The sequence below is a fragment of the Sinocyclocheilus rhinocerous genome, unplaced genomic scaffold (genome assembly GCF_001515625.1).
Source record: "Sinocyclocheilus rhinocerous isolate Xijiao unplaced genomic scaffold, SAMN03320098_v1.1 scaffold411, whole genome shotgun sequence".
NCBI classification, from domain to species: domain Eukaryota; kingdom Metazoa; phylum Chordata; class Actinopteri; order Cypriniformes; family Cyprinidae; genus Sinocyclocheilus; species Sinocyclocheilus rhinocerous.
In genome coordinates this window covers 2,887,163-2,905,492 of record NW_015640493.1, presented here as the reverse complement: position 1 = coordinate 2,905,492, position 18,330 = coordinate 2,887,163, and the positions used below count along the sequence as shown (strand labels likewise).

The 18,330-nt window shown below is 36.8% G+C and overlaps 2 protein-coding genes across 2 annotated transcripts in view; one reads left to right on the top strand and one right to left on the bottom strand.

The window, feature by feature from the left end:
* The window catches only part of LOC107753263 (BCL2/adenovirus E1B 19 kDa protein-interacting protein 3-like), an 11,476-nt gene extending 6,886 nt beyond the window's left edge, over positions 1-4,590 (bottom strand). Inside the window, exons 1-3 of the mRNA XM_016569395.1 lie at positions 4,196-4,590; positions 1,987-2,155; positions 1,794-1,872 (exon numbers count right to left, since the gene is read on the bottom strand). Coding sequence (XP_016424881.1) covers positions 1,794-1,872; positions 1,987-2,155; positions 4,196-4,238 — 291 coding nt within the window. The 5' untranslated portion in view covers positions 4,239-4,590. The remainder of the gene's footprint in view (positions 1-1,793; positions 1,873-1,986; positions 2,156-4,195) is intronic.
* Positions 4,591-5,591: 1,001 nt separating this feature from the next.
* The window catches only part of LOC107753279 (janus kinase and microtubule-interacting protein 3-like), a 39,987-nt gene continuing 27,248 nt past the window's right edge, over positions 5,592-18,330 (top strand). The window contains exons 1-3 of the mRNA XM_016569407.1: positions 5,592-5,672; positions 9,605-9,843; positions 18,196-18,327. Of these exons, the coding sequence (XP_016424893.1) occupies positions 9,709-9,843; positions 18,196-18,327 (267 nt within the window). The 5' untranslated portion in view covers positions 5,592-5,672; positions 9,605-9,708. The remainder of the gene's footprint in view (positions 5,673-9,604; positions 9,844-18,195; positions 18,328-18,330) is intronic.

Sequence of the window (18,330 nt, the reverse complement as noted above, 5' to 3'; positions counted from 1 at the left end):
TCCGCCCCACACATACGTACGCAACCCAGGCAACGATTAGTTCTGTGAAACAAAGCAAAACCAATGTTACACCGAGTCTACACCGGACGCGAGTGGCGCGGCGCGACAAAATACTATGGAACTCATTATAATCAGTGTCTACACCATAGATATACACTCACTGGCTACTTTATTAGGTACACCTTGCAGGTTGGAACCACATCTAGATGCCTAAATGCATTGAGTTGCTGCCATGTGATTGGCTGATTAGCAATTTGTGTTACCAAGCAATTGAACAGGAGTACCTAATAAAGTGGCCGGTGAGTGTATATACATATCTATGGTCTACACTGGATGCGGCACGACACGACAAATCCCCACAAAAAACTGCTGCTGCGTTCTATTTATGACGTATTGACACAAATTTCAAATGATTTTCAACGGTCGCTTTATTGCGTCCAGTGTACTAGACAGACTTTAGCTGTTGCGGCGCAGACGGTGTTACTCACCTATCGAGAAGAAACAAAGCAACCTCGGCGTCCGATCGCAGGCCTTCCGCTCCTTGAGTTCTCTCCAGCGCTGGAAAGCTGATCCGATATTTACACGGGTCCTACTTCTTGCCTTATTGCCTTCTTTTGTTCCGCAGACGTTTTCCTCTTTTGTTTTTTATCCGCCATCTCTATCTTTCTATCCATCCTGTGCTGTGCAGTGCACTGAACGCTCTCGCCTCCACATCATGAGTAAACACGCCTCTTACTGCTGATTGGCTACAAGTTTGTTTTACTACTCGGCCCGAATCAGTTTTCTAAAACGTTTTTGAAAAATCGCTCACCCCACCTTTAAGTGATCCCACGCCCTTTGACCTATAAATATCCATGACTTTTAATTGACTTTGACTTTATTGGAATAATTTTATAGAAGTTTTGGTCCCACCTTCTTTTGGGTGTCTTTAAATACAATGTACTTGCGTTAAAAACGTTGTTGAGTACAGTGCACTTACTGTGTTCATGTTGTATTGCAAAACACTTTTGCTACTATTGAGGAGGAATAAGGTTGTGGTTAAGGTAAGGTAGGTTTTAATGTTAGCACAATGTAAAAACATGTATGGACACAGTAAGTGCATTGTATCAAAACATTTAAATGTTAGTACTAAGATGTTAAAGACACTTAATCAATTAATAATACATTAAAGTGGGTCCAAACTCTGTAGCTGATTAAATATTTTAGATCCATAAAAAAAAATGCATATTTCCAATGACTTTGTTTTTATTGTATTCATTCACTTGATTTTTAGGTCAGGAAACCACTATTTTAAATTTCTATTATCTCTATTTCTACTATCTCTTTTTCTCTAGTTCTAAATTTCTCATTTTTCTTGAGCATGGGAACCTTGAATATTACTTTATAATGAATTGATCTAGTTGCATGAAAGTCTATATTAAAGCAGCAGTACACCTGCACTAGTACAATTTAATTGAATCATGACAAGGTTAAAAGTGCTGCTAAAATCTACCTGTGAGCTGATCTTTTCTCCAGAGCTGTGGACCTCAGAGCCCCTGCGCAAGTGCGAAGGAGTCTGAGATCTTGGAGGACTGGTGAGAAAACTGATGTAAGATTTATTATAACACGCTCATCCTATAAAATTTTACATCTTGTGTGCATCTCAGTGCAGTTCATGCACTACATTAAAATGTGGTCCTGCTGACCTCTCGCATGGCAGGCTTCCTCTTGAGCTGCTCCTGCCCGACTCGTACACCTGCACTAGTACAATTTAATTGAATCATGACAAGGTTAAAAGTGCTGCTAAAATCTACCTGTGAGCTGATCTTTTCTCCAGAGCTGTGGACCTCAGAGCCCCTGCGCAAGTGCGAAGGAGTCTGAGATCTTGGAGGACTGGTGAGAAAACTGATGTAAGATTTATTATAACACGCTCATCCTATAAAATTTAACATCTTGTGTGCATCTCAGTGCAGTTCATGCACTAAATTAAAATGTGGTCCTGCTGACCTCTCGCATGGCAGGCTTCCTCTTGAGCTGCTCCTGCCCGACTCGTGCTGAGCATCCAGCAGCATCTTCTCCAGGTCTCCGCTTGGGGCAGTGCTGGCAGACTGTTCCTCCAAACCTCCTTTAGGAGTGCTGCCTCCTCCATTATTAAAATGCAGCTCCACCCAGGAACCTGCAGCAAAAGCCAGATAACATATTTAGGTCTTTAGTGTTGCATGAAGGTGGGGTTTTTTTAGCTTCTTTTGGATGTTCTTTATTATATAAATGTTTTTTTTTTTTTTTTCAAAAGCTGAATTTCATAATTCTGACATTGCTATGGCAGCAGCATTGCTATTTGTTTTATTTATATATTGAAGTATGCAAAAACTGCTCAATGTATTGCAAGCATCACATGTCTTAACCTGTTATGAATATGTTATCGAATGACATTGAAAACTGGGCTGGGCATGAGTCAGTGATCATAACACAGCGAACATGCCAGGACTCGAGACTCAACCCAGCAGTCAGAGGAAAATAAGCACAGCTCTGACTATAAATAGCTCATGATGGCAAGAAGGTTATTTATTTATTTATTTATTTATTTTTGCTTCACTCAGCATCCAATGAAATCAGGCTGTGTGTAAACCCCACCTTTCTCGAGTGATGCGGACTTCTTTCTGCGAATCGGTTCTTTCAGACGGTTCGTTTCAAAGAACCGGTTAAAATGGTTTAGTGATTCTTTGCGTCATTGCGTGGTGTCTTCCCAATGAATTTATTTTTTCCTCTTTATTTTTGTTTATGTTATATTAATAAGGGTATTTGCATTTACAAAAATCAGTACTAAAACTACTTCGTGTTGATTAAACCTCCACAATTCGTTAACATTTTCATTAAGTTTGCATTTCTGTTGGTTGGCAACATACTGCCCAATCAAATCCTTATCTCTTCTAGGGTTATGCATTAAAAAAGCGCTACAAATCTGTATATGCACTGTAAGTCGCTTTGGACAAAAGCGTCTGCTAGATGTCTTAATGTAAATGTAGTCAGAATCGGTTGTTAATTCGGCTCCTTAAGATTCGGACATGTTCAAAAGAGACGGTTCTGAATCGGATACGTTCGAAAGATTCGGTTCTCCGTTCACTGAGTCGGCAAGTTGCCGAATCGAGAACGGTTCAGTTCGATTCCTAAACGAATCATTCAAGAGATCCGGCTCTAAAGAATGATTCGTTCACAAATCGCACAACGTGTCGCTTCCATTTCTGTTACTGCAGATGACATGCGTCATTACTGTGCTTTTTTTGCCCGCACCTGTTTCTTCTTACCACATATTATGCCGTTATATATTAACAAGCCTGGTACAATTATTTAATTTTATGTGAAACCGGAATTTGATGAATGATCGTCATCTAATTTCGTACTGCTATATCTTGAGGATTAGTGCTTACTGGAGACGTGAACCGTATCCAATCTTCAACAGACGTGAAGATTCAGTCTGATTTGGTGAACTGGTTCAACCGGTTCACTAAGAAGAACCGGTTAAATTGAACGATTCGTTCGCGAACCGGTCATCACTATTCCATTTCTGTTATTGCAGATGACATGCGTCATTACTGTGCTTTTTTTGCCCGCACCTGTTTCTTCTTACCACATATTATGCCGTTATATATTAACAAGCCTGGTACAATTATTTAATTTTATGTGAAACCGGAATTTGATGAATGATCGTCATCTAATTTCGTACTGCTATATCCTAAAAAAATAATAATTTACATTGTAGTATGATGAACAGTGTGTGTATATATATATGTATAGTAATATATATTGAGTTTTATTTTTGTTTTGAAAACTAAATGTATTCACAGAGCTAAATGTATTTTCATTTTTACAAATACTGTTTATTTATTTACTTGTTGATTTGTTTGTTTATTTATTTTTATTTGAATGGCTCTTAAAAGTGTGAAATGCGCAGGAATGCAGATGACATGCGTCATTACTGTGCTTTTTTTGCCCGCACCTGTTTCTTCTTACCACATATTATGCCGTTATATATTAACAAGCCTGGTACAATTATTTAATTTGATGTGAAACCGGAATTTGATGAATGATCGTCATCTAATTTCGTACTGTTATATCCTAAAAAAATAATAATTTACATTGTAGTATGATGAATGTGGTTTTGAGTAGAAACGTGCATACAAGAACATTAACTCGAGCTGTTTTAATAGCTACATACCCTGAAGGTTTTCCTCGGACACGCTTTGTTTTTCAATCGACATTTCAGCTTCTTTTACCGACAAAACAACCCGCAGAGGATGATTCAGTCCGTCTAAATCCTTAAACAAGAGTCGACACGACACAGAAACGCAGTGTTATCCAGAGGCATGGGTCGCTCCACGCGCGAAACCTAGTGTTTGTCGATGAAAACAGTCCAGTTATATGTATTCTGCACGTCCTGTAAAGTAAACAGCATATGGATTCATGTGACAGAAGTGGATCGGGATCTTTATTCCATGAATCCACACAGCTGGCGGTGACGCAACATGCGGCTGTCCTATGGATGGAAATATAGGGAAAACAGAATGACAACAATACTGGCACAAGAGACGCCAGATTGTCTGAATCTTCCTCAGAGATGTTGCCAGATTGTCCGAATCTCCTCCGAATCCTCCTGTAGGTTAGTGACCCAACGTCGGTAACGCCAAGGTTCACCATAGACCTTGGATTATTTATAGCACTGTTTGTTGCTGTATTGAGACTGCTACTTCGTCATAAAAATTGCAGGTGGGAGCAATGTTTCGAAATCTTATTTGAAAACCGCATTTTTGCAATTCTGTTTGAAGCACTGCACCTTTAACATCAGTCATGTTATATTTTGTTCTCCCGTCTTAGCTCTCCGTCGCCATCTGTAGGGCTGGAGGATAAATCATGCACTACACTAGGATGATGATGTTGTTCTGCGGTATTATTGAAATCATGCTCAATGATGCAGTTTCTAGCTGCAACCATATGGAAGGAACAGCATGCTATGTGAATCCTGAACCACTTCCAAATAAACAAGAGCTATGTAACGAGTAGAGTACATGTATGCAGTTGGTTGTTATTTAATGCGTAGACAGGATGATGACGTGATGCTGTGGGACTGAGATGCAGTTGCAGTGCATTGACCAGCGGGCGGCCACAATAGCTGTCTTTTCCTCTGTCTCTCCCACAAGGCAACCCAGGATAGAAGCCAGGCTTCACGCATCCCGCAGAACTGCCAGATCCTAGTGTGTATGCATGTGCACCTGCCTGCGCATATGTGTGCGCATGCCACCCTCCCCTCCTCCTTTCTCCCGGCATCATCCCTCGCTCTCCATCAGGGATGGTGAGGGAGTGTTTATGGTAAGTGCGAAGAATCAAATCTCTCTTGCTTCAAAATCTCTCGTCTTACATGCAATAGCTCCCTGCCGCTCCTCCTTTTTTTAATGTTATTCCCTCCTGGTGATCCGGCGTCTGTATTGCTGAGGATCCAGCTGCCTGCGCAGACCGCAAGCAGCTCAGTTCTAAAGGGATTAAAGCATCTTCTGCATGGAATTCAGGGCATGACAACATGCATCCCTTGTCGTTTCAGTGCATGTGCTGCGAATCACACGGAATGATGGAGGACCAACAGCTCCCTGGATAAACCCTGCAGACCAAAACAACATCACAACTCAAATCATGCACTTAAGGTGAGTCTCAATCTTTATGCATTGAATTCACTTCTAGCAGGGTGGCATCAAGCGTGCGATTACCATATAACGATCCTGTTATCGGCCTGCTGGGATGTTTGTCAGAACTGTCAATGCGAGCCGGTGCAGAAGGGGAGATGTTGATCAAATGATGCTTGTAGCAGCTACAGCCTCGCTTGCGCAGGTTGGAATAACATCCACAGGCTGGTGTCTGCCCACTGGGACATTTGTTGAAATGTTCTCGGAGGGCCATCTGTGATGCAAAGAGGCTCGTTCTGCGTGACATCTATTTTTTTTCAAAAGCCTGGCAGAGAAACACAGCACAGGCTGCATAGGTTGTATTTATGATGCAAGCGAAGGATGATGAAATGTGCATCTTTTTTGAGAATGCCGTCGTCCGCCTAAGGGAATGAACTCATTGACTTCAGATGGAGTGTTTGGAAGTTTTGACATGGCAACAAAATATGAACGTACATAGGCACAGATTTATGTTTAAAGCATTGTTTGTGATGCGGATAATTGAAAGAAGGCATAGATATTGACTAGATGTCACTTTGTCTACAAACAGGTTGCATGAAATTGATGCAGTTATAATAACATGAGAAATGTGGATGTTATTTTAGCCTCTACAGTAGGTTGTTTTATATAATTGGAGAGGATGCAAATGATAGTAGCATATTTTTAAAAATAGACTAATTAATGATGATGAATATGCTTGCTTAATCTACGCTTATAATTTTGTGCTAGATCAGGAGCCTGTATACATGCTAAATATCCCATAATGTTTAAGATTCAGTGTTATTTTTGTTTCATTTATGTACTATTATAATTTTTGTAAATATTTGAATTAATTAAATTTTAATATTTTCTGTTTTCACTTCAATTTCTTGATTTTGTTATGGTTTTTTTGTGTCTTTTTAACAGTGTACATCAACTTTGTCTCAGATGTTTCTCCATGGAGGAAGTAAAAGGCAACACTGCCTCGATTGTTGACTATACAGTAAGAGTAGCCAGGAGCTCAGATCATTTGGTGTAGTTTAATTAGAAATGTTTGAATGCACATTGAGATCTTTTGAATTTTGATTTCGATCTTGACAAATTTGAGCATGGTTTGAGACATTGCGCTCTGTTCTGATACTATAGAGAAGATGAGAGATTACTGGGGCCTTTTTCTCAGGAGAAAAAATGAGAAGCAGGAGACTTTGGCTCCATTTGCTCTTCACTTAATCTCATTTCTGTCAATTGAGATGTGATTTGAGATCATTTATTGATTAAACTGGAGACAGGTAGTCTCAGAAAATTACAAAAGAGTAAGACGCCAGGTACTCATATGGAGATATTAAACACTTGAAAAAAGACAATTCCAATTAGTACATTATCTGATGTTTATAGAACAGATAAAACTCACTATTATAATGAGGGACTTTTATCATTAATAATAATTAACCAATGATCATTTAAATGAAGGAATTAACTAATCAGTGCTGGCCAACAGAGATTAGTATGGAAGCCCGTTACCACCACTGAATAAAAAAAAAGGTTATTGCGACTTTTTATCTCACAATTCTGACTTTTTTTTCACAGAATTGTGAGATATAAACTCACAATTGTGAGTTATAAAGTCAGAATTGCGAGATATAAAGTCACAATTGCGAGTTATAAAGTCACAATTGTGAGATAAAAACACGCAATTCTGACTTTTTTTCTCACAGTTCTGACTTTTTTTCTTGCAATTGTGAGTTTATTCAGAATTGCGAGATATAAACTCTATAACACGCAATTGTGAGTTATATAGAATTGCGAGATATAAATTCGCAATTGCGAGAAAAAAAGTCAGAATTGCGAGAAGAAAAAAAAGTCAGAATTGTGAGATATAAACTCGCAATTGCGAGAAAAAAGTCAGAATTGCAAGTTTTGTTCTCACAATTCTGACTTTTTTTCTCAGAATTGCGAGTTTATATCTCGCAATTCTGACTTTATTTCTCAATTCTGAGAAAAAAAAGTCAGAATTGTGAGGTTGTATCTCGCAATTCTGACTTTATATCTCGCAATTGCGAGAAAAAAAGTCAGAATTGCGAGAAGAAAAAAAAGTCAGAATTGTGAGATATAAACTCGCAATTGCGAGAAAAAAGTCAGAATTGCAAGTTTTGTTCTCACAATTCTGACTTTTTTTCTCAGAATTGCGAGTTTATATCACGTTTATATCGTGCGTTCACGACAGTATCATGACGCGAGCGTGTGGTGGCGCCGGCGCCCAGATCTGGGTCAGCGCCGCCACACGCTCGCACTGACTTTATAACTCACAATTTTGAGTTTATATCACGTTTATATCGTGCGTTCACGACAGTATCATGACGCGAGCGTGTGGCGGCGCCGGCGCCCAGATCTGGGTCAGCGCCGCCACACGCTCACGTCATGATACTGTCATGAACGCGCGTCCAAAGTGACGCAGTAGAGACAAAAATGTGGAATAAAGTCGTTATTTTTGTTTTCTTTGCGCAAAAAAGTATTCTCGTAGCTTCGTAACTTTACAGTTGAACCACTGATATCACACGGACTACTATGTCGATCATCTTGGAACTTTTCTGGACCTTGAACGTGGTAGTTACCTTGCTGTCTATGGGAGGGTCAGAGAGCCCTCAGATTTCATCAAAAATATCTTAAATTGTGTTCCGAAGATGAACGAAGGACTTACGGGTTTCGAACTAACCCTTAAAGGTGAACCTTATGTTTGTGAAACTGTTTTTGACAGGTCAGGATATGAAAGAGAAAGGTGCTGCCTATTATAAGCACAAAATTACAATTAAATTTCACATGGCAAGCAAGGCAATGAAGTTAAGAATATATTATGACCCGTTTGAGCTCCACAAAATGTTGCCACATCTTACTGCACCTCAGATAAGGGGGAACATCTCTAAAGTATTAAATTAGCTCTGTTGGTGGAAATAACTATAACACTGTTGAGACTAATACCACTATCTAGAGAGCAATGGCTACAGAAAAATATTTACACAATATTTGTTCAGAAAATATGTCATTAAAAAATTATGTGTGTGTATTCAAGGGATTTTTTTTCTCTTCATAAATTCTTTTTCATCTGGCAGAGAACAGACCCTCATTTAAAATTCAGCTCATGCGTCTCTGTTTTCTGAGCTGTGAGCTTGTGACTTGATCAATAAATAGCACTAATACCATTTTCTCTTTTAAAGTCAACATGAAACTCAGTTTGCAACCCATTTTTCTTCCATATTCCTACGCTTTTAACTAAAAGTGATAGCGCTGCACACCAGAAGGAAGCCATGAAATCAGCTGAAGGTTCATTGCAAGGGCAGAGCAACCCATGACATTTGAATAAAATATATTCTTTATTATTATTATTTTGAATAATGTGCATGGATTAATTGTTCCAGGAACGTGCAAACAGTAAATGGATCTTTTTTGATTTTATGATGACTTTAAACTATAGGAAGATACACAGTTAGAGAGATTAGAATAGAATTATAATAGAGTAGAATAGCTGTTTACTCACTAATATAAAGGTGTCATTTTTTTTATTTTTTTTTATTTGGATGAAAGTTATCATATCATAAAAGTTGTCTTGTGTTGATTTTTAGCCTGATGACCTCAAATCCTGTATGCAATCAAATATTTTGTGGCGTTTAGTAAATTTTTGTTTAGTGCAGTGCTTAAAGATGACAAAATCAGTTTTTTAGCAGAATGGATAATTAAGTGTTTTTATTCTAGAAAAAAAAAAAAAAAAAACAACAACAACAAAAAAAAATACTGCATCTCCTGTCCAAACTGTCAGCAACAGAAAAGAAAATTGCATGGGCTTTTTAATTTGTATTTCAAGCTAATTTGCTTTTAGTGAAACTATAATTGTTCTGTGTCTCTGTGAGCTTCCTAAATACTCGTTTCCTTGTGAACTGCAGGTGGGCGGAAAGATGTAGCTGAGGAACAAACAGAAACCAATCTTGACCTTTCACGAACTCTGGTCATCCCTGAAAGGGGCGTGGCCTGTGGAGTACCGCCCAACATGTCCAAGAAACCCCCCAGTGGGCGGCCCAAAGGGGAACGGCCTGATGCCATGGCAGCACTGCAGGCAGCCAATGAGGAGCTGAGGGCCAAACTCACTGAAATCCAAATAGAACTTCAGCAAGAGAAAACCAAGGTTAGAATCTAGACTAATTGTTTGTGTACCGGAATACATGCGAAAGTGTTCTGACTCCATTTCAGATGTATTATTTTGTTTCTGTATTATAGTTTGACTACATTCAGTCTGGAAATAGCTTCTCAGTTGCAATATTGCTTTTAATGTTGACCTCATTTCCTTCTGTATATTTGAAAGATTTTTTTTTCTATTTCTATTTATTATTTATATATATATATATATTAGACCCTTGTTTATTTAGTTGCAATATTGCTTTTAATGTTGACCTCATTTCCTTCTGTATATTTGAAAGATTTTTTTTTCTATTTCTATTTATTATTTATATATATATATATTAGACCCTTGTTTATTTATTTATTTATTGGAGAGTGAATTAATTGTTGATTTGAATTATTAGTTCATTATAGTTAATTATTTTTTGATCAGTCAATAATGACAGAATTTAAATTTTGGGCTGAATTATACCCCAAAATGTAAGTGTTATTAACAAGAAGTTCATCCTGATTCCATGTAAGAAGCACTTGAGAAATTCAATTCCTTTGAATTCGGTTGTAACAAACAAGTCTGATGCTCTCTCCAATAATGTTGATATCACGAACCTCTTATGTTTTATGGATCGGGCTCATTTTGTTTAAGTGGCTGCATTGCTCCATCATGTGTGTTCTGTTAGCTGCTTTATGGCTTCATTAGCACTGGGAAACAGAGTTAAATGAGGGTGAAACAAACTATAGGCATTCTGTCAAAGCAGGTTCAATGTCAGGCTAGCTTGTGACTGACAGCAGGTCAGGGGGAAATGATTTAGCTTAGTCCGTTACATCTGTGTCTTTTTGATCTCAAGGGTGAAGTTGGTCTTTAAGAGGCATGAGAGTATCCAAACCATCCATTTCATGGCCTGATGATTGACAGATGGGTGTGAACCTCTGTTCACTGTCTTATGAACACCTCATTTGATTCGATCGAGGTTGAACACAACTCACTAATGTCTCAGTTGTTCTGTTTTGACATTGAACTGAAGACATTCTCGGAGATGAAATACTAATTTACTAGGTTAAACCTGTGATCTAAGGAATTTCCTACATGGAAAAGACACAAAAGACACAATGTAATTCAGAATGCGATTAAAAATAGATTGTAAAACCATTTAAAGTCCAGCGGGGTTCACATTTTGGAAAAAGTTAATATTGTCTTTTGTCGTAGGCTTTTGAAACTTAGACTGAAAATGGCTACACTTTTTTTAATGCCAGTTCAGCCTGTAATAGAGCAAATAAACAGCTTGTTCATGTACTCTTTCATTATTTTTTGTCTCTTGCTTATAGAAAAAAAATCTGCAATCAGTATCAGAATCAGCCCATTTGCTTACAATTGGAATTGTCCATGAAAAATCATGATTGGTGCATCTGTAGTTTTTGTAGATAGCCTACTGGTTAGTTTCCTCAAACAGTCATAACTTTGACTGATTATTAACAGCAAGCCAAGAGCGAGTGAGTACACTGGTCCACTTAAACTGGTATACACATGCATTAACACACACAGTGTTAGTGTGTACCTGGTATTCCCTACGTTATGGGGTCCAAGTGTGTGTGTGTGTGTGCGCGCGTGTATGTTTGCTTGTTTGATTGTGCGTGCATGTGTGCATGTGTGTGTGTTTTGGACGACTGTGTGTGTGTGTATATATATATATATATATATGTGGCCGTTTGGACCAAAAAATTCCAGGGCTGATTTTTTTTGTCCCAGTCCAGCCCTGTCAGCAAAAACTGCACATTGGGTCTTTTACAGCTTTTATGTAGTTTTATTTTGTTTTTATCCATTTTTGTTTTTGAATTTCATTTGCAAAAAAAAAATATATATATTTTTTTTTTTGGTTTTTACAAAAAATGTATGTCAATTAAATACTTTTCTTTTGAAAGACCAAAAAATTCCAGGGCTGATTTTTTTTGTCCCAGTCCAGCCCTGTCAGCAAAAACTGCACATTGGGTCTTTTACAGCTTTTATGTACTATATTTCATTTATATTGGCTTTAAATGTGAGTAATTCAATCCAAATTTATTGTAATTAAATCAAAACGATTAATTTTATAGTTTTATTTTGTTTTTATCCATTTTTGTTTTTGAATTTCATTTGCAAAAAAAAAATATATATATTTTTTTTTTTGGTTTTTACAAAAAATGTATGTCAATTAAATACTTTTCTTTTGAAATTATTCATCAAATAATCCTGAAGAATGCTGCTTAATATCCACAAAACTATTAAGCACCATAGCTGTTTTCAAAAAAAATTCTTGTGCAGCAAATCAGCATATTAGAATGATTTCTGAAGGATCATGTGACACTGAAGCCCGGAGTAATGATGCTGAAAATTCAGCTTTGCATCACAGGAATAAATTACATTTTAAAATATATTCAAATAGAAAACAGTTATTTTAAATTGCAATAATATTTCACAATATTACTGTCCATGCTGTATTCTTGATCAAATAAATGCAGCTTTGGTGAGCATTAGAGACTTCTTTCAAAATTTTTAAAAAGTCTTACCAACCCCAAACCTTTGAATATTAGTATAGTTATTTTTAATTGAATTTCCTACTAAAATTTCTGTTTTAATATATATATAGATGTGATGCATTTGGTCACACCTCTCACCCCTATCCTGCACATAGGTGTGTTTTCGTGTCCGCTCTTTGTATGTGTGTGTACATTCTGCAGTGGCTCTCAAGATCAATACACGCATCTCAGGGTGAAAACAAATGACAGCGAGGTTCTGCAGGCAAGGACACTAGAAAGTACCGATGGCCACCAACGAGCGTTCATGCTCAGAAAGGATTCTGTACTGTACATTTAAACATCACACAGGATATTAATGTACCAACCCTTCTGCTTGACCCTTTCACAATCGTTTAAAACGGTCTTAAGGGACACCATTATTACTCTAATTAATCATCATAATGTCGGCCACAGTTATAATAATGCTACCATTAAGAAAATGTCGGACTGATTTTAATAAGTGCTATCAGACAATGTATAGCGGATAGAATAATGAGGTTCAATTATCTCACAGTGGTCTGTGTCTGTGTGTCTGTGTGTCTGTGTGTGTGTGTGTGTGTGTGTGTGAGAGAGAGAGCAGAGATCCTGCTGTGTTGTCCTTGGTTATATTCAGGACTTCTATCTGATTCTCCTTGCTGATGCAGTACGATCTTTGATTTATAAGCAAAGTGTAAATGATCTGGAATAATGTGTTTCCCTTTGAACATCCTTCAGCAGGTGAGAGAGTTTTATTTTAATATTCTGACCCTTGTACTGCAGAACTGGAAAAACACTCTAACAGGCCAATTACTGCCAGTGCCGAAAGTCAAACACACTGCTGTACCTTGTTTTCTGTAAAATTGCTTTTCTGATTGCAGGAACATGAAATGTAATGTTCAGGAACGATTCAGGCCATATTGTGGAGACGGGGAGAAAGAGAGACGGAATTGATTCATTATAATTTGTGATAAACAAAGAGTGTTTTGTGTTTCAGTGTTGAGCTCTGCGGGGAACTAAATTCAGCAGGCTAGATTTTGTTAAATAGCCAAAAGCGAATCTTGAACTCTGCCCTGCCTGTGAATGACTGATGTCTGTGAGAATCATGTTAGACTAACAGAGAGCCTGGAGAGAACAGCACACGGTTATGACTGTAAAGAAATGATTTTAAACCAATATCTCAGCCATAAATAAAAATGTCAGTATTTACTTACCCTCATGTCGTACCAAACACTTTCTTGTTTCCACAGAACACAAAATGAGACTTTCTGAGGGCTGTTTCCATGCTTTTTTCCATGTTATTGCGATGTACGAGGACTGAAGTCTTAAAGCTTCAAAATGAAAGTTCAGCAGTGATGTCCAATTTGTGAACAAATCATTATTTTGAGTCAGATCTTTTCAGTGAATCAGTTAACCTGATTCATAAAACCTCATATTATGATTCATTCATGAATCAGATTCACTTCTCAACTCACTGACTCAATTAATCATCAACAATATTTTCAGTGAATAACTCTTTTAATTATGACCTCAAAGCTTGGAATATAGCACAAAATTAGTAGTTTAGACTAGTTTTATGGTGCTTTTGTGTCTTTTTGTGAATCTTTAAAACTTCACCATTCATTTTTATTAGATAGAAAAGATGGACCAGAACAATCTTCAAAATTTCTCCTTTTGTGAGTCATATGAGTTTGAAATGACATGCAGATGAGTAAAACTAATGACATACTTTTCATTTATAGGTGAACATTGTTCTTTTAGTTTTATTTATATACAATTATAGTTTTTGTTAATATTTTGAATTAGCTTTTGTTTGTATATTTTAATTTTTCATTTTATTTTTGGTAAAAAAAAAATTATAGTAATTTATGTGCTTTTGTCATGTTTATTCGTTTTATTTATTTATTTATTTATAAACAAATTAATTTTTTACTTATGTTTTAATACTTCCATATTAGTTTTAGTGCTCTATCTTAAATGTAAGTTAGTTACCATTTCTAAGTTTTTCATCTAATATTTATATATATTTTTCTTGTATTTATTTGTATTTTTTCAGCCTTATTTAAGTGAACAAAAATGTTTTTAATAGTTTTAGTCAACGATAATAAGCCTGACTATCTCTTTAAGATGTTATAAGATGCAATTCAATTTAAGTGCCCTTATATAAACACCACACTTTACCACTGTCAAGCACAAAATGATTTTTTAGCCTTAGCATGTGATTCAGAGATGATCTGTGAGCGTACAGGCTAGTTCTCAGGCCGTCATCATGCACACCCATGAAAATGAAGATCTGGTCTTGGTGAGCGCAGTGAAAGCGCAGCACTGTGTGAGAACTGTCAGATCCGCCTCATAGATGTGCCGTCAGACTGCTGCTAGCAGCATGCATCAATACAGCTATTGTGATGGGCTTCCTTAGACTGACAGTAAGAGGGGACATAGGAGCTGTCTCTACTGTTGTTAGGCCTGAATGAACAATACTCTTCATGTATGATGGAAAGAGACGGTGCTGGTGTCTCACACGGCATGTCTCCATCTGTAAATACTCCTAGGTTTGTGCTACTGCTTGGTGGAGTGGAGCAGAAAGGAGAGGTTTGGTGGGAGTTTTGAGGCGTGGATTGCTATTATGAATGAGAAATATACTTTGCTTGACCCTATAATTTAATACCATTTTTTTCTTGTGAAGTCCACTTGTAACACTGTCCTGCATCATATTTGCTAAATGAAATCCAATACTTGTTTCTTGCTAATTTTGGGATGCTGAGTGGGGGGGTGATTGATTGATTGATCATTCATTCATTCATTCATTCATTCATTTATTCACAGGTTAGGTCTGACATGCCAACAAATAATGCTTGTCCTTTTATTATTATTGTTATTATTATTTAAAACCAGTTTTGAAAATTTCTACGAAGTACTTCTCATTGTTTTCTACCACAATGTTATTAGGTTAAAAATAAATGTATTGATTTTAGTCAATATTTAAAACGTATTATTGCTAATGTGTCACTAGTGTTACAATCTTTGCTTTACTCATATATAAATAAAATAAAATTACACAAAATATAATTTAAAAAAAAAAAGTAAAAAAGGTACTTTTTTTATTTTTATAATTAGTAAGAATAGCATGGTGTTAAGTACCTACCATAAAAATTAATTCAGACTTTTGAATACATACTTTGTAAGTCAGAAAATAACTACAATTTGAAAATGAGTCTAAATTATTTTCTGTCGTTATTGATGTTATGCCACAAATGCTGCCAATTGCGCCCTGAGCTGCTACTGAACCCTGAACATTAATTTAAGGTCACGGATGGCTGGTTCTTCACCAGAGGCTAATGGGATCTCACAGCCTCCAGCACTGCTGACTCTCACTGGACTCTAAACCTCGTCTCCGCATGTTCTCTTACGCTGCATTAAAATGCAAACTCCCCGTAGGCCTAAAATCACTTCTCTTTGCTGTTTTATTCCTTTGAAAACAGGTGAAAGTGTCCAGTGACCGTCTGACCCAGTTCTGGTCCAGGGTGGTGTGGTGTCAGCCATATAATTACACCTCAGGGTTACTGCCTCCATCTGGCTGTCGGCGATCAGAGTTAGATTTATAAAACGCAGAGCAGAGACTTTTACTTTCAAGAAATTCCATCAGACTCCAACCTAGTTTTATTAAGTGGTGTTTGCTATGGCAGGCATCTCAATTATTGTTGTTTATTGGGTTAGGAAAGTATTCAGCATAAGTATTCAAATTGTCCTCAGTTTGTGCTACGGACAGGAATGATCCCTAAAATCATGTGGCTTGTGAAGGAAAGGGGATCAAATTGGTCAGATTTACAATTTTATGTTTAGGAGAGCAATAGTTTTATAAGTGTAGGGCCTAAAAATGGGGTATTCTTTGCTTTAAATATAGTTTCCTCCAGTGTTGTCTTTGTTTTGTGACTGCATTTCAAGATGGCATGTCTTTGTTCTGTTACTAGTGTTGTCTATTGCGTGCCTGTGGCAGCATGTGTCAGAACAGAGGACATGTCCTGATGTGATCCCGTGTAGGGGTCATGTCCTGACACAATAACTCTCCTATTTTTAGGACACGCTCAATATATTCTGCAGTGCACTGAACTGCTGTAGTGCCGCGTTGCTTTGTATAAACAATGACTCAATGTTCATTATACATTATACCACACTTAATTGTTTCCAAGTATTTTTATTCCATTTTTTTTTTTTTTTAGAATACTACACATAAAATATCCCTTCAACTTTACAAATATATACATATATACACTGATATATACAGTTGTGCACAAGTTTACATACCCCTTGCAGAATATGCAAAATCATTTGAGCAAAATAAGAGGGTTATTTTTTATTTAGTACTGTCTTGAATAAGCTATTTCACATAACAGATGTTTATATATACTCCACAAGACAAAATAATAACTGAATTTGTAAAAAATTACCCCGTTCAAAAGTTTACATACCCTTAAATCCTAATACTGTGTGTCATTTCCTGAATGATCCATGACTGTTTTTATGTTTTGTGATAGTTGTTCAGTGGCAGCATGTGTCAGAACAGAGGACATGTCCTGATGTGATCCCGTGTAGGGGTCATGTCCTGACACAATAACTCTCCTATTTTTAGGACACGCTCAATATATTCTGCAGTGCACTGAACTGCTGTAGTGCCGCGTTGCTTTGTATAAACAATGACTCAATGTTCATTATACATTATACCACACTTAATTGTTTCCAAGTATTTTTATTCCATTGTTTTTTTTTTTTTAGAATACTACACATAAAATATCCCTTCAACTTTACAAATATATACATATATACACTGATATATACAGTTGTGCACAAGTTTACATACCCCTTGCAGAATATGCAAAATCATTTGAGCAAAATAAGAGGGTTATTTTTTATTTAGTACTGTCTTGAATAAGCTATTTCACATAAGAGATGTTTATATATACTCCACAAGACAAAATAATAACTGAATTTGTAAAAAATTACCCCGTTCAAAAGTTTACATACCCTTAAATCCTAATACTGTGTGTCATTTCCTGAATGATCCATGACTGTTTTTATGTTTTGTGATAGTTGTTCATGAGTCCCTTGTTTGTCCTGAACAGTTCAACTGCCTGCTGTTCTTCAGAAAAATCCTCCAGCTCCTGCACATTCTTTGGTTTTCCAGCATCTTCTGCATATCTGAACCTTTTCCAACAGTGACTGTATGATTTGGAGATCCATCTTTTCAAACTGAGGACAATTGAGGGACTCATACATTACAATTGCAAAAGGTCAAAACATTTACTCATGCTCAAGAAGGCAACACGATGCATTAAGAGCCGGGGGATGTAAACTTTTTGAATTGGATGATCAGGGTAAATTGTCCTTATGTTGTCTTCTGGGAAACATGTATGTATTTATTTAGCTTCTGAAGTGCTGGAGCTGGAGGATTTTTCTGAAGAACAGCAGGCAGTTGAAATGCATAGGACCAACAATGGACTCGTGAACAAAAACATAAAAACAGTCATGGATCATCCAGGAAATTACACACAGTATTAATATTCAAGGGTATGTAAACTTTTGAATGGGATCATTTTTATAAAGTCAGTTATTATTTTGTATTGTGGAGTATATATAAACATCCGTCATGTGAAATAGCTTATTCAAGACAGTACTAAATAAAAAATAACATGCAATTATCATGATCCCTCTTATTTTGTGAAAATGATAAACATTTTGCATATTCTTCAAGGGGTATGTAAACTTATGAGCACAACTGTATACATTGTTTAATCCCATCAGTTTTAAATAGTAAAGTTTACATCTATTTCCTCAGGTCAGTAAGCTGGAAAGGGATAAGTCTCAGGAGGTCCGTCGTGAGCAGCACAAGTCCACGTTGGTGGTGACTGAGTTAAAAGCCAAACTACATGAGGAGAAACTTCGGGAGCTCCACATTGTTCGGGAAACACTC